The sequence below is a fragment of the Lotus japonicus genome, chromosome 5 (genome assembly GCF_012489685.1).
Source record: "Lotus japonicus ecotype B-129 chromosome 5, LjGifu_v1.2".
NCBI classification, from domain to species: Eukaryota; Viridiplantae; Streptophyta; class Magnoliopsida; order Fabales; family Fabaceae; genus Lotus; species Lotus japonicus.
Window position 1 is genome coordinate 14,425,346 of NC_080045.1, and position 17,336 is coordinate 14,442,681.

Consider the following 17,336-nt stretch of genomic DNA (forward strand, 5'->3'; position numbering starts at 1 on the left):
GTTAGTAACTTAGAGGGGGGCTTATCGGAAGAAAATCCATTAATATTTTGTCCTAGAAATGTAGAAAGTCTGGTCATGTAAAGAGAAACAGAGAAAGAGAGTGGAAGGAGGAGAAGGAAGCTGGCGACAACGATCTCCAGATGGAGAGCGACCAGAACCTGGGAGGCATGCGACTTTGATGGCCTAGGCAACTACCGCGGTGAGCAGCAGCGAGGTGTTGGGCAGCGGCTGTTTCATGCGCGTACGGCGGCGGCGTGGAGCTCCTACATCGACAGGTTCAAGGGCTTTAGCGGTGGCTCTTATTTTCCGCGGCGATGATGACAGATGTCGACTTGTTGACGGCCGGAATGACGGTGGTCTTCATCGAGAATTTTCTGGCGTGGGCAGAGATGGGTGATGAAGACCGATCGAGGGAGAGAATCGATCTGCGTCATTGGTGCTCACGATCTATCTCGGCAATGAAGTTTGGACGCAGGTTCAAAGAAGGATCAAAGGGGTAAAGGGGTAGGAACAATTCGCTGGAATTTTGTGTAAAACAGGGGGAGAAGAAGGTGTTCTCATGTTCCTTAATTCAATTTTTTGATTGTGAACTGGTTGATTATGTTTTGCTGAAGGGGCTTGGTTATGGGTCTGGGAAAAAACCATGGTATACGGGGAGAGAGCAGTGAAAGTAGAAGAGACGTTACGAAAAAAATAATAAAATAACGGAGTTAGTTTGGAGTAAAAATTAATCCACATGTCATATTTTTATTGGAGAACAGTATTAACAGCACATATGGTACTGCACTTAAGTTTTTCCCTATTCTCAAAATCACCCTAAAAACAAAATGAATAGTTGTAAAACAAGGAGAAGCAAGATTACAATTTGCCAAAAAAAAAAATGATTAGTTGTAACAACTTCCTTTATTCTCTAAAATAATTTTCTCAGCTTCGAAAAGTCATAACTTACGTGGCGAATGGATGTCATGTCACCATTCAGAATTTATAAGTTGCAGATACAGCATGTGTTTGACCAATTAAGAAACGTGAGCAATTAATTGATGTCGTGTGGAAGTATGGTTAGCAACAGTAGGAGACTTCTTACCAGAAAGAACGTCAAGGCATGAATTAGCAAAAACCAACAGAGTCTGCACTCTGCAGCATTGTCCGTCCATAGAGGGGTACAAGGTAAGTTTTGTGTTAAAACTATCAGCTGTAAATATAGTTGAGGTTATATCAGACTTTGCCTTAATTTCATAACTAAGCATATTAATTAATTTGTAGTACTTAGCTAGATAGAGAAGAAATTAAAAAAAATATATATAGTTGAGGTTATATCAGACTTTGCCTTAAGTTGCTATATATATGCTACTATATATATAGAAATTAACAACATGACTTTGACATTAGTTTGATCAGACCAAATTTGCAAACCAATCTTGATCTGAACTATAAGCTTATCAGACCCTCATATGCGGCAAACCAAAGATAATTACAGCTTCATCAAAACAAAAGTTGCATCCAATCAAAAATCCTATACGAAGTCAAGATACCTAAACCAGGCACAAGCAGTTAAACAAAATCTAGACACCGGAACTAGATCTGTGAAAAAGCATCACACCAAACAAAAAAAACAACAAATCTGGCACAATCCAATGGTGATCATTTGATAATGTCTATATCATGAACTGGAGCTTTAGATAAGGCATACATACATACATTGGAAGTAGATATCATCCTTGCTTTTCTACCAAGGACTAGGCATGAACCACAAACCGTGTAACGAGTCCTGTAAAGAGGGATGGATAGTTATAGGTTTAAAGCTCTTATCCTTCAAAGAGAAGACCCCAAGATCAGGTTTGTCCGTGTTCCAGTTTTTAATAGAGAAGAAAACATAATTGCCTCCGCTCAACTTTCCAGGAAGCTTAATTTTCTTAGCAGACATAACTTGAATTCGAAAATCATCAATTAACAAGACGCGATCACCCAAATCATCAACCTCTATCCATCTAGGGCCACATACGTCAAGTTTAAAAATGCGAAATCGTTTTGTCAATTTGCATTTAGTATTACCCAAAACATGTTCAGTAACTTGAAAAACTAACAATAACTCATCCCCATCTCTTGCCATACCGACATCAACCTCATTAATACAGTAGTAAACCCCATCTCTGACCTCAACGCGTGTTTCCATTGGAATTGCATTTGGATTGAGCATAACCAACGTTTCAGATGTAATGTTATTGGAATCTCTGAGATTAAAAACAGTCACAGATGCACCCCCTGATGCCACAGCATATAATTTCCAATCAAGAATTACGAACCGAATAAAAAAAGTCGGTAGATATTCATTTGGAAAAAGAGTCCATGACTTGTCAGAGACCTTGCAAAAAGCTAAGTTCTGCCACGCGTAAGGAAAGATGGTAGTACACGCCACTACAAAAAAGTCCGAGGAATTTGGTGCAGAAGAGAACACGAATTCAACATAAACTTCAGTAAAATCCTTCTGTGAAACCCGTGGAAAATGTGGAAGCACAAACTCTTGACCAGAAACTGTATTGGAAAACAGAACCTTATCATAATTCTGATTTGTGTGATTATAGACTTTTTGGAACACCATCCATCCTCCTTCCACCGGAAATACCCCATCAACATAACCTTTCCAAGTTCGGGGTGGTGGGATGGTGTAAGAGGTGTCTTCTTGTGTGATGTCCAAAAGAGTAGTAGGATTGTTAATCTGATGATCAGGAGGAAGCAACATGAGGAATGGGAATTGAGGAGCGGGGGGGCATATTGTTCCCTTGGTTGCGACAGCTTCATCAACTATGTGTCGCCAAGACCGACATACTCGTCGACACTTGAGGTAATCCACCAAGGTTAACTTTCGCAGAATCTCTTCCAACAGTTCCTGTTGGATATCTGACCAACCACCGTTTCTCTCTTCTCCTGGCACCATCGAATAGCAGCAGATCACAATTCAACTCTTGATGGAGGATCAAAAATAACCAAAAACCTGTAAAACCCTTATTGCTTTCCTGCGGTAATTTGAAACTTAACCAAAAGTTTTGGCTGATAGTAGTAACAAATACAAGTTCTTTTAAAAAACAATAAAAGTAACAAATCTATCACATTTTCAAAAGACAATTCTATCACATTTTCAAAAAACAAATCTTTTGGCTGATAGTTGTAACAAATACATGTTCTTTTAAAAAACAATAAAACTAACAAATCTATCACATTTTCAAAAAACAAATCTATCACTTTTTGTTACGTTAAAAAAATCTATCACTTTATCCTTGATAGAAAAGGGATAAGTGGACTATTAGTGTTTGACCCAAAAAAACAGGGGGTTTGTTAGTTGGTACCCTTTCGGACTTTCTTTTGTGTACAAAATGACTTAATTTAAATGAGTGTGGATTTATAAATAACAATTTAGTCCACTTTCTTCATGGTGGTGAGTTTTTCCACTTTTTCTTGTTTAACATACACATTTTTTCAAATTTCACCTTTTTTTTCTATTACCCAGTTCAGTAAAAGTGAAAATTTGAGCTTTTTGCAATTTTTCCAGTGAAGGTCCATGTCTAGCTTCATCCTCAAGCTGAGTTATTGTTGGTTGTCACCTCCGGTCAAAGACTCTCAATTCAATTACCCACTCACACAGACAAAGTGACAGCAATTTTAATTTCAAGCAACAAACAAAATAGGAGCTGCACTATTAACGTGCACTCCCTTGCCGGTTGGTGGTTGCTCCTGGCTGCTGCTACCAATGCGAAATTATTTTATTTTAGTAGTGGCTTAAACCTCATATTAGTCCCTGTCTTTGTGTCGTCGTCTGAGGTAGGTCCCTGACCGGAAAAATTTATGGAAAAGGTCCTCATGAATGAAAAACGTATGGAGCCAGTCCTCGCCGGAGCCCGGAGCTCCGGCGAGTGATGAAATGACATGATGACTGGACTAATAACGCTTACGTAGATTTAAAAAAAATAAAAAATATTTTACACATCATATAATTAAGTTTTAATTAACATAAATAAACTTATTTCTTAATCTAACCCAAACTTAATTAACCAAACTTAATTCTCCCACAAACTTATCCTAATTCCCCCCAAATTACCCTAATTCCCAATTCCAAATTGCATCAACTCAGATACATCAACAACAATTAACGTTGTTGCTTCTCCCTTTCCTTCCTTCCTCCGCACACATCATCCATCATCAACCTCTGAGTCTTCATGGAGCCACCATCACGGAGCACCCAGCCACCACACGATCTCCCGCAAACCAGCACCACCGCCAAACCAGTTCAAACCTCCATCTTCGCGTCGCACTATCGCTGTAGATGAATGGGTTGATGATGATTTTGATCTAGGTTTTCGATTTGTTCCTTTGATGGAGGGGGGAGTGGGAGATGAATGGGTTGATAATGATTCCGATCTGGATCTCGGTCATGTGGGTCAAAGGTTCAATGAATCTGGATCTGGCCGGGTTCAATGATTCAGATTTGGATCTTTTCTCTTTCTCTTTTGTTTCTAGGTTTTTTGAATCTCAAACCCTTTCTTCTTCCCCTCTTTTCTCTTCTCTACCTGTTTCTTTTATTTCAAAAATGTTGGGTTTTTCTGCCGGAGAGTTGGCCAAGCCTGCCGTCTCCGAGGGGACCAAGAAGTTCACCACAAGTTCTTGAACTAACAAGAACAATCTTGTAGATTCCTTGCTTTCTGGTGTTTGGCGTGTGTTGAATTTTGGTGTTTGCTTTCACAAATTGGATCTAGGACTTTCTATGAACTCATGTTATTGATTAAAGGTTTGATAAAAAAAAGTTGGGTTTTTAATTTTCCTGGGACGGTGGGTATAATGGTTTTGAATTTTGATTGAGATTTATCACTTTGACAAAGGGGAAGAGGAAGATGAATGGGTTGATGATAAAGAGGGGAAGAAGAAAGGATTTGAGTGGACGGTTCTGGACTTGATTTTTCTGGGTTAGAATGATGAAGATAGACTGGTGGATGATGAAGGATTTTGGGTTTGTTAAAAAAAAAAATTGAAATGGGGGTTTGCTAATTAGATTAGGGTTAATTTTGTTAATTTATTTTATTTTTGTTAATTTAATTTAATTTTCTGATGTGTTAATTTTTTTATTTTTTTTAAATCCACGTAAGTGTTATTAGTCCAGTCAGCATGCCAAATCATCACTCGCCGGAGCTCTGGGCTCCGGCGAGGACTAGCTCCAGACGTTTTGCAAAAATGGGGACGTATTCCACAAATTTTTCCGGTGAGGGACTTAGATCAGACGGCGAGACAAAGACAGGGACTAATTTGAGGATTAAGCCTTTATTATTTGACCAAAAGCTAATATTTTATGAAATTTTATGCATTCAATTTTTAAATCCAAGTAAAATATTAAAATAATAAAATATATATTAAAATAGGCTTAATCCTCAAATTAGTCCCTGTCTTTGTGTCGCCGTCTGAACTAGGTCCCTCACCGGAAAATTTTGTGTAAATGATCCTCTTCTTTATAAATCGTTTGGAGCAGGTCCTCACCGGAGCCCGAAGCTCCGGCGAGTGATGAAATGGCATGCTGATTGTGTCAATGTGCCCACGTGGAATTTAAAAAGTAAAATAAAAATTATACATCATAAATTTTAATTGAATTAAAAAACTAAAACCAATTAGAGAAAAAAGATCACAAAAATCATTTTATTGGAAAAATTATCATTTTCCCCCAATTTCCCCATTGCTCCACGTTCTGATTGCTCCAGAAAGCTACTTCCTTTGCTTCTTCTTCATACTCGGGGCCTTGATTTTGAAGATGAGGCTGCTCCTTTGATCCTTTCACAAACCCTTTCAACATCTCCATCACAAAGAACCCTAATTCTATTTCCTTTCATCCCACAAGAAGAAAAAACCCAAACCTAGATTTTCCAGATTTCACAAAGAGAAACAATTCAGGAAGAAACAGAGAGTTGGGCGAGAGAGAAACAGGGGGATCGACGCATTACCACGCAGAAATAGGGGATTGACACAGTACCACCACTTCTGGGTCTCAAACTCCTCGGTTTCTTCTTCCATGGCCACCACCACCACTCACGGCTTGGCCACCACCACCACTTCCGAAAGCACAATGGGTCTTCTCTCAAACTGGAAAGGAGCAGATCGATGGAGATCTGAGTTGGGGGATCTCCTCCGAGCCCACGCCCTTGCTCCGTCGTCATCGCCATCGCACGCTCTGGTTCTGGACGCTCTGAACCTTCAGTTGCAAGTGGGGTGGGGTTGGGGTTCCGATTGCAGGTGTGGGTTGGTTGGAGAAGAAGAAGAAGATGAAGGGGGAGGAGATGAAGCAGATGGGGTTTTGGGAATACTGTGCTTGCTGATTTAAGTTCATATTTTTCTGATTTTATGGATTCTGGGATTTTATTATGTGGGTTGGTCGTTGTTTTGGAAAATGTTAATTGAAGGGTAGATCTTGATTTCCAGGTTTAGTTGTTTGTTGAAGAACATGAAGAATGTAAGGGAAGATGATTAATTATTCTGGGTTCAAGTTTGGTTGTGTTTAATTACGGTTATAATTTTTAGCTTAATGATTTTTTGTTTTTTTTAACTTTAATAAATTTATGGTGAAAAGTGGGTTTTTTTTAATTAACTTTGGATATTTTAATTGATTTATTTTCCTGATGTGTAATTTTTAATTTTTTTAAATTCCACGTGGGCACCATTTACACAGTCAGCAGACCATTTCATCCCTCGCCGGAGTTCCAGGCTCCGGCGAGGACCTGCTCCAAACGGTTTATAAAGAAGAGGATCATTTACACAAAATTTTCCGGTGAGGGACCTAGTTCAGACGGCGACACAAAGACAGGGACTAATTTGAGGATTAAGCCATTAAAATAAGTTTGGATTAATTAATATGACTTTTATGATCAAAGTAGACCTTAAAATATAAAGAGTCAAAATAGTTTTAAAATATCTTACTTTTGAAACGTTTTAAATTTTATTTATTTAATATCTTATGGAAATTGACCAATTAGGCATGATATTGATGAAAAATTGAATATTTACTAAACGATAGTAAAATATTTATGTATTAATCATAATATGTTTTTCTATTTAAAAAAAGCATTTATCGATTGAAAAAAATGATTATAGATTTTATGTAAATCTTCATAAAACACGTCATAGAAAAGAGAAGGAGAATAAGTATTAGACCTCAAATTCAATATCCATGTATCAGAATTCAAAATTAAATAAATCTTGAATTGAGATCTTAGCCACCTTTGGACTTTCACCTCACTATAAAATATAGTCTTTCACCTAGCCTTTTCACTCCATCACTCAGATTTCATCTCTTTCAAGCTACAAAACCTTTTCTTCTGATCCAAATCCTTTATTTCTTCTCTGTAAACTCTTCCTTCAAACATTATGAATCCTAAAGCTAACTCTGGGGCTAAGATGAACAATGTTTGGAATGAAGTCGACAATGAAACTCTTAGCTTTTTTGTATGTCCCATTTGCTTGACCTTCTTTGATTCTAAAGAGGAGATGGTGGAGCGTTACTGCCAAGAGTATAATTGCTTTACAAAGGGGGAAAATAGGGATTACAAGTTGAATCCTCTCCATTTTTCAATTTCTCTGCCACCATTTCCTTTTGTTCCCAAGAGAAACCTTGCACCATATTCTCTGAATAAGTTAGTAATCTCTTGTGCCGATATAATAGGGGATTACAACCTATATAATTACCTCAGCATGCATGGTTCCACCCCACCTTCACCACCACAACCACCTTCACCACCACCACCATCACCAGAGGAGCCTATGCTCAACATGTGGAATTTGATACCATCTCCTTCACCACCACCATCACCAGAGGAGTCTATGTCCAATGTTTATGAGACAAGAGACCTTTTGTCCCTCATGGACCGACCCTTGATACCCATCGTTGTGCATGTTGCTCCTCATGAATTAGCCAGATCTGGTGTTACTAGACATGGAATGCCCCCAGTACAAATACAAGAACTAGAATTTGGAGAAACATCAGAGCTGGAGGAGCAAGATGAACTGGACCTGGAATTGAAGCTTTAACTAGCTCCTAAAATTAAGTGTTTTGAGTTGATTTAGGTGTTTGGGTGTGTCTGTGTTCGTTGGCTTTGCTTATCTTTTTAATCTGTTTGGGTATGTGTTTCAGAGGTGTCTTTAATTTATGTTTATGTCGTTGGTTTACTTCAATTGGAATAGGGCCTAGACTTTATTCTAAGAAATGCTTGGTTGTGTCTAGTTTGATCTTGGATATTCATACTGGTTCATTAATTATAGTTTTCCAGCACATGTAATCTTGTTGTTACAATTTAGTCTATTAATCTTGTTGCTTTATGTTGAACCCATTGGATTTCGTCTTTTATTCTTCCAATTAGTAAATAGTCTAGGAAAATGTTGGAATAAGCACCGAAAACTTAATATTATTTAGAGTAAAATACACTTACTCCCCTCAAGGTTTGCTAGAAAAACACTTCACCCCATTCTTATTCAAAATATACACTCCACCCCACTCATTTTATCATGTTAACTCCATCCAAAAGATGTTAACGGAATATTCCATTCAAATCAAAATTATTTAATGTAAACATATTTTTCCATTTCTTTTTTTTTTCTGGTTATTTTTTATTTTACTTTTTTCAAAAAAAAAACCCTCACTTTCAAATAAAAATCGTTTAACGTCAGTTCCATTTAAAAAAAAAAACGTTAGTTTCAACAAAAAAGAATATAACATCACAATTACTAATAATACCCAGTTTATAAAGGATTTTTATAAATAGTGAATTATATAAAAATATTTCGAAATTAATTTCATACTAATTAAAATTTCACCAAATAAATACTAATTAAATTTTTTTTTCCTAGATTTATAAAAAAATGTTGCTTATGAATTCATTGAGTAATGTATGGATATTATTTAATAAAATTCTCTTATCATATATCAATAACATCCCTCATTTTCAATTACTAAAAGTAATATATACTTTAACATTTAACATGTTATAACCAACGCGATCATATTATCCAAATTAATTAATTAATTAAAATAATAATATAACTTTATATTCTTTTATGGAGTGGAAGTTTAACGTACTTTTATCATAATTTTTAGAGTAAAATACACTTACCCCCCTCAAGGTTTGCTAGAAAAACACCCCACCCCATTCTTATTCAAAATATACACTCCACCCCACTTATTTTATCAAGTTAACCTCATTCAAAAAGATGCTAACGGAATATTCCATTCAAATCAAAATTATTTAATGTAAACTTATTTTTCCTTTTTTTTTCTGGTTTTTTTTTCCAGAAAAAAACATCACTTTCTAATATTTGACCAAACAAATATTCTCAATGCTTACATACTGATGGAGCTGGTATATAAAGTAACAATTTTATAAAATAATTCAAGAATAAATTATGAAATAGTTTTAAATTAAAAATTATGATAAAAGTACGTTAAACTTCCACTCCATAAAAGAATATAAAGTTATATTATTATTTTAATTAATTAATTAATTTGGATAATATGATCGCGTTGGTTATAACATGTTAAATGTTAAAGTATATATTACTTTTAGTAATTGAAAATGAGGGATGTTATTGATATATGATAAGAGAATTTTATTAAATAATATCCATACATTACTCAATGAATTCATAAGCAACATTTTTTTATAAATCTAGGAAAAAAAAATTAATTAGTATTTATTTGGTGAAATTTTAATTAGTATGAAATTAATTTCGAAATATTTTTATATAATTCACTATTTATAAAAATCCTTTATAAACTGGGTATTATTAGTAATTGTGATGTTATATTCTTTTTTGTTGAAACTAACGTTTTTTTTTTTTTTAAATGGAACTGACGTTAAACGATTTTTATTTGAAAGTGAGGGTTTTTTTTTTGAAAAAAGTAAAATAAAAAATAACCAGAAAAAAAAAGAAATGGAAAAATATGTTTACATTAAATAATTTTGATTTGAATGGAATATTCCGTTAACATCTTTTGGATGGAGTTAACATGATAAAATGAGTGGGGTGGAGTGTATATTTTGAATAAGAATGGGCTGAAGTGTTTTTCTAGCAAATCTTGAGGGGGGTAAGTGTATTTTACTCTAATTTTTAATTTAAAACTATTTCATAATTTATTCTTGAATTATTTTATAAAATTGTTACTTTATATACCAGCTCCAACAGTATGTAAGCATTGAGAATATTTGTTTGGTCAAATATTAGAAAGTGACGTTTTTTTCTGGAAAAAAAAACCAGAAAAAAAAAGGAAAAATAAGTTTACATTAAATAATTTTGATTTGAATGGAATATTCCGTTAGCATCTTTTTGAATGAGGTTAACTTGATAAAATAAGTGGGGTGGAGTGTATATTTTGAATAAGAATGGGGTGGGGTGTTTTTCTAGCAAACCTTGAGGGGGGTAAGTGTATTTTACTCTATTATTTATTTTAAATATTACAATTTTTTTTTTGAAATGGAATATTACAACCTTAATATGCTAAAAATTTGTAAAAGGTCCTACACAAATAATTAACCTCTTAGAAAGTATAAAATTGCCTTGTTAGGCAAGTTCATTAGATGAGCCCAATTCTAATAGACAATAGTGTGAATTAAGTTTAGACACATAGACAGTGCATCCCTTGCGTGCTATTAAATAGAGTCGGAGATGCTCAACCCCAGGTTACTATTATTTGCTCAGACTCTTGTCTTTTTTAATACAACCAGTCACAAGGGTTTTTTAGTGGTAGCATTCACGTGAACTTTTATAGAGCCAAATCTTATATTTCTACAAGCGCTCACTACGCCAAATGTATTCCTAAATTATTTGTTTTTTCCATGATCTTTAAAACATGAATCTCACAATTCTTTTAGTAGAGAAATCAATATTTCTGGTGTGGTTATTATTCTCAAGATTTCAAACAATGGTATCAGATCTTGGCTTCTGAAAAACATGTTTTGGATTTTTTTTAAAGCATGATGAATTCATATGGATCTATGTATAACATGATGTTATTACGTTATGTTTTAAATTATGATAAATATGTATTAACTTATGTATAACATGATTTTATAATTTTGTGTCTTATAGCATCATAGTTTGAATAAATCTATGTCGATTACTGCTTTCTGTTTCAAAGCATGACTAATTCGTAATATAACATGATATTATTGGTTTTTTAAGCAAGCGAATTTGTATGAACTTATGTACATCATGATGATTTTTGCTTTGTGTTTCAAGCATGAGAGCTCATATGAATATGTGTATATGATGATGCATTTTACTTTTTTTAATGCATGGTTATTACATAGTTTGTATTGAACATGATATGTTGCATATTGTTTCAAACAACTTTATTGTTCTTTGTTTTCTTGCATTTTGTCAAAAATAACCTGATGTTGAAGTAGATGTTGAGTCATCTGCCTTTGTGTAGCATAGGACATTAGTCCATTACTTGGAGTGCTTATGTGTGCCCTGGAAAACATGGTGAAGATTTTATGTGTGGTTACTTGCGGTTTAAGTAGCTGTATCTTGGTTCATTTATTGTGGGTTGGTTTAATTGTTGAGACAATCCCTGATTGAAGATTGGTCTCTATTGTGTTTAATGGTTGATTGATTTTGTAACGCAATCAAGATCCTGAAGATTGCGTTTGATGGCCGTTGTTGGACTACTTGCTTCAGCCTCTAGAAACCCTAGTGTGGCTGCTGGAGCATATAAATATGAAGACCTAAAACGTGAAGACCACTGAAGCTTTTGAGAGAAAAGATCAAGTGTTTTAGGGTTGTTATTTGTGTTAGTCCTTGTTTCGTTGTGAACAAACCTTACTATTGATTCTATAAAGCAAGGTTGTGTTCTGTGTTCCTTGAGTGTTAAACTCTGATTGTTGTTGTTCTTACCAATTGCTGTGGCAGTTATTAAGAGAAAGTGAGAGGGGCTCTCATACTTAGGGGGAAATACTAAGTAGAAATACACTGGGTAGATTAGGAAGAGAGTGTTTGTAGTTCATATATCTTGAGATAGTGGATTTTCTTTCTATGGGTGAAAACCCTCCAGACGTAAGTGAAGTTTCACTGAACTGGATTAACAACTCTTGTGTTGTGTTTTGTTTCTTTTATGCTTTTGTTGTTGTTTATTGTTGATCGATTGTCGAATCTAATGTTCCAGCATCGCATAGAACATCTGCTATAAGGGAACTAGAATTTCAAACTTTTATTCAAATAATGATATGATTAATTTAAGTTACGTTTTATTGTACTGTTACAAGAATTGAACATTTGACAACACTCTTTGTTAGGATGTAATTGAGCCGAGTTGGTTCAGATTTAGATGTTTATATGTTCAAACCAATCAAAAAGTTCAATTTGGGCTGGTTCATATTTCCTTATTTATTTATGCTTATGGTCCTAAACCATTTGTTTGGTCGAGTTCATAAAAAAAAATTATTTTGGAATTTGCATGAAATTTATTTTAAAAGAACTTATAAAAAAAATAGAAACTCTATATAATCAAACATCTCCAAAAGACCAAAACATTTCATATAATCCAATATAAACAAACTAAATCTAATATCTCCAACACAAACATAAACATACATTAGAATGTTAAACTCCTAACTAACTTAGGTATTAATAGTAACAGTGCACATGACAAAAGTAAATATGTTAGGGTGTTATTGTAAAACCTAAATGAGTACATGTAATGCGCTAAAGCTCATGGGCTAAATGACAAGAAAAATATTCCCAATAGCATTGGGTTTGTACGTTTCATCCAGTATTCAATCCCCAAACTCAATACTCGAATTAATGGTGATCGGATGTAGTAAAAATATATGATCCAATCTAAAATAGTAAAAAACATTGATCGAATCATACTCGCTTACACCCCTACTCCTTATTACACAATCTAGATTGTATGGGATCTAATCTAAAATCCAAATTTAAAATTTGGATAAAAATATTTCTTGCGATTAATATTGTATCGGATGCAATCTAAAATTTAAATTTGAATATTTTGGATAAAATTTATAGCTCGAAACTAAAATTGGAAATGATCCAATTTGAAATTCAAATTTTAGATTTGGATGCAAATCACTGCTTGAAATTAAAAAAATAAAAAAAATAAAAAAACTGGATACAATCCAATTTAAAATTCAAATCCAAATTTGGCATTCACAATTAAGATTAGATCTGATTCAATTTGAAACTCGTATTTGAAGTTTTTTTTTAATCTGTTGCTCGAAATTAAGGTTGATGATATAATCTTAAATTCAAATTTGAATAAAAATTGTTGCTTGAAAGATCCAAATCAAAATACAAATTTAAATTTTGGATAAAATTTGTTACTTTCAATTAGGATTGGATATGATCCAATCTTAAATTGGAATTTAGATTAAAATGTTTTATGTGTAATTAAGAAAATATTTTAATATTTGAATTTAGTTGCATGGACTATTTATAAAGTTCAAATGTTAGATTCCTAAATCTCTAATCTTATGTTTTGAGTAATAATAACGTCCGTAACTATTTTATTATGAAATGCACAAATTCCTCTAAAGATCTTATGTCTTGACTCTTTAAGGAACCCAATGTCTATACTCCATATCATCTAAGGAACATAAGTTTGGTCTAAAGAACGAATCGTCCAAAGATTTAAGTAAAAGAACTGTTACACACACAAGAAGAAGAAGAAGAAGGACCTAAGGGGTAAGTGACTCGAAGAAGATCTTATCACGTGAGCTACAAAAGGCTAGTTGAGCAAAAGAAAAAAAAGGTGAAAGTACAACATTGTCATATCCAGTCACATCAGACAGCTATTTATCAATCCTAAACTTTCACTCAAAGAGGAAAGATTCACTACTCGAGAACATCAGCTAACACTTGGATCACATTTTTGAAAGTCTTCTCTGTAGAAAAGTACAATAACAGACAAGAACATTAAATGTAAAGCACAGTTTGTACTATGCACGGCTTGGACGGTCAAGTAGTAGACCATGCAACGTCTCATCACCTAAAGTAAGTAGTATATAAGAAAGACTTCAGAGTGAAGCGAACAACAACTTTTTTAATCTTCTAAGCATTTAAACAACAAGCAAAAATTTGAAAGCAATTCCTTTGTTCATAATCAGAGCACTTACGAGCCAAATCCTCTCTCTGAAATACTCTTGAGCCTCTTAGTGTAAAATCTTGTACACACTTATAAATGAGTAACTTGTTCTTAATCTTTGCACGTCACTTTTTGAGAAGAGATCTAAAGTAGAAGCAAAATCCTTTTCGGATTTAGGAGAAGTCCCGTAGAATAATTGTCAGGAGAAGTCCTGTAGAACAATTTCCAGGAGAAGTCGTGTAGAATACTAGTTGGAAGAAGTCTTGTTGAACACTTGTAGTGGAAACTCTTGGTGGATACCAAGTTCTTGATGTAACCCATCGATTTAGGGTGAACCAGAATAAAATCTGTGTGTAGTTTTTGTTTGATTTAAGTTCTCTATCGCTAATACGCTTTAATCTATCATTTGCATCTTAACTCATTTTTGATTTAAGAACTTATATTTTTGGATTTAGTTATCAAAATGTTATTTTTATTAGACACAATTCAAACACCTCCTTTCTTGTGTTATTTTTTAATTAAGGATAGATTGGATGTGATTAAATAAAAAACTTTAGATTTAGAATTTGAATAAGAGACTTCACAACTAGCATAATTAGTATATGATAGATATTTCAAAGATTCTACATGTGAAAGACTTGGTACTTAAGCAGTTAACTATGACTCACCCCAATTTTCAAGGAATCAATTTTACATCTTATTCAAATTTAAAATGTAAGCGGTAGGACCCGTGCTAATTTGCATAGTGTGTTAATTCGTCCATGCAAATTTTATTATTTTTATTTTTAAAAATCGACATCTAATCATGCTCATTTTGCATGTTGAATTGTTTTATATATAATTTAAATTTAAGTAGAGCCTATAAGTTGTGCCTCATCTCATTATTTTCTAATTTACTTCTTCTTCTCACATCCATCTCATCATATGTAAAGTAAGGTTTCCTGACACTATATTTATGTCAATTTCAAGACTTGGACAAGAAGGCTTTTGATAAGATTTTGAAGATATTTAGAAAATTCTTAAGCATAGGACACAAATTTATTATATTATTCTTCGGTGACCATAATTACGTCACAATTTATTAATGTATGAGATGCATTCTTACGCATTAAATAAATCATTTAAAAATACCTTATGAAACTAATAATATAAAATATAATTTCACATATTATAGGTTATGTCGAAATAAGGGCATTCTTGATATTTAGGTCATAATGTTGTACTTATGTGTATCCAGAATTTTCTTATTGGAGAGACCGAAATAAAATAAAAAACTTTGTCAATGAATCTTATATATACTTTCCATAATTGAAAATTAATATATAAATAAAACTTATCATTATGTCATAGCACTAAGTTTATCTATTATTATATCAATAATGAGCTTTTAAGCAATTTCTATTAATATATACAACTAATAAACTTCTAAGAAGATCATCTTTGATTTTGTTGTGAAACCTAATCTTAACAAACTCTCATTGTAGAAAGAGTTCACAATGTAAATATTGTTGAAATAGGAAGTGCAAAAACAAGACAGTCACCCTATCAACAAGTGAGATCATTCTTACTTTTCCAATTTCAACTAATACTTGCTAAAACTCGAATGAACTGTAAATTTTTCTAAAATTAAGATCTCAGTAAACATCTTAAAGACAATGTCTTAGCTGAAATAGTAATTTCTTTTGTCCATCTCAGAAAAATCATCTTCATAAAGTTTCTCAATAAGCTTACATATTTTCTCATTATCAAATTATTTAAAAATTTCTTTAGGATCTAAGCTGAATTAAGTATAAGAAGTTATGCCACCTCGACATTAAATCTTCTATTTAATTCAGAATAAAATATATTTAATCTATGAGTTTGTGGAGGATGGTAATAGAAAAAGATATGAAAGAGACGGAGAATAATATTAATTTCTACATAAAATACACAATGTCGGCAATAACACGACTTTTTTGGGGATGTGGCCCCTGCCAACCCCTCGCTGGATATGTCCTTGTTGTTAGATACCGCTCACTATTTGAAATATTAAACGTATTTGGTTAAACTCAAGTGCATGTAGAAGATTGTCATAATATACACAGACATCTTAATATTATTTATAATTAAATATCATTGCCTTAATATGAGTTAAATTCTTATGAGTTTAATGGATATGCACTGACAGTGTAAAATAGTTTTACACAGTCATCCAATTAAAGCATGCCACATAGGAGAGATAATTACATTTGACTTTAATTTTAATTAAAAGAATAAGATATTTTCTGATTTGGCGGAATTCAATTGAATGTCTGTGTAAAACTATTTTACACTGTCAGTGCATATCCATTAAACTCAATTCTTATAGGGTCATACACAAAATTAAATGAAAAAAAGGAAGTAATTTGAGAAACTGTGAGAAATTTGTATGTTGTATTGATGATCAAATTGTGTGTTTTATTTAAAAATCTATATCCCTATTTATTGGGACCAATCAGGTCACTATTACAGTTATCTTGGCCTAATACCGCTTATCCACGTTATGTTTCTTGTACAAAACACTTATAGATCATGGTGTGTTAGCGTCTTCTTACTCCTATTTAGCTTAGAAGCCTATTTTAACCGATCTTCTTTGTATTGATTGGTTCCTAGTGGATAACCACCACTTCTATCTTTTAGGAACATAACCAAAACTTAAAGTGCACGTGACAAAACTGTAGTTTCTAAATGTAGTTTCAAAATATCTTCTCTTTCAAATCTAGGCTTTTTTTCCACAAATGTCTTCCAGATGCATAACTTCCTATATTCGGCTTCTTTTCTCAACGACTTTCTTTGTTACTTTGGTTGGGTCAACGAATAGTTCTTATGCTACGGTAAGCCAATATTTTCGACAATCCTTGTAGCTATTGTAGATTTTTTAGTGCCAACATAAGCAAAGTATGAGAAATCGAAGATGGGAATAATCCAAAGAATACAACTTTTTTATTCATGCAAGTAAACATTTGCGATGGAAATTTATGTAAATAAAGAAAACTATTTTTTTCTTCCAAAATAGTAATAAAGAAAACTATGATGAGAAGTGCCTCAAATAGTATAATATTGAATTGAGCTAAAAGTGAGGAAGATTACTAATTTGCCACCCCTAAATTGGCTGATTCATGGATATTTATTTAAATCACTGAAAAAAATTAAAAATATTTATTTTTTGACCTTTGATAGGTCTATACATGTTCATAAA

The 17,336-nt window shown here is 33.2% G+C and overlaps 1 protein-coding gene across 1 annotated transcript; it reads right to left on the reverse strand.

Annotated features, from left to right (window-relative positions):
- Positions 1-1,726: 1,726 nt before the first annotated feature.
- LOC130719128 (uncharacterized) lies at positions 1,727-2,935 on the reverse strand. Its single transcript, XM_057569767.1, has one exon. The coding sequence runs from the start codon at positions 2,933-2,935 to the stop codon at positions 1,727-1,729; it is 1,209 nt and encodes a 402-aa protein (XP_057425750.1).
- Positions 2,936-17,336: the final 14,401 nt, after the last annotated feature.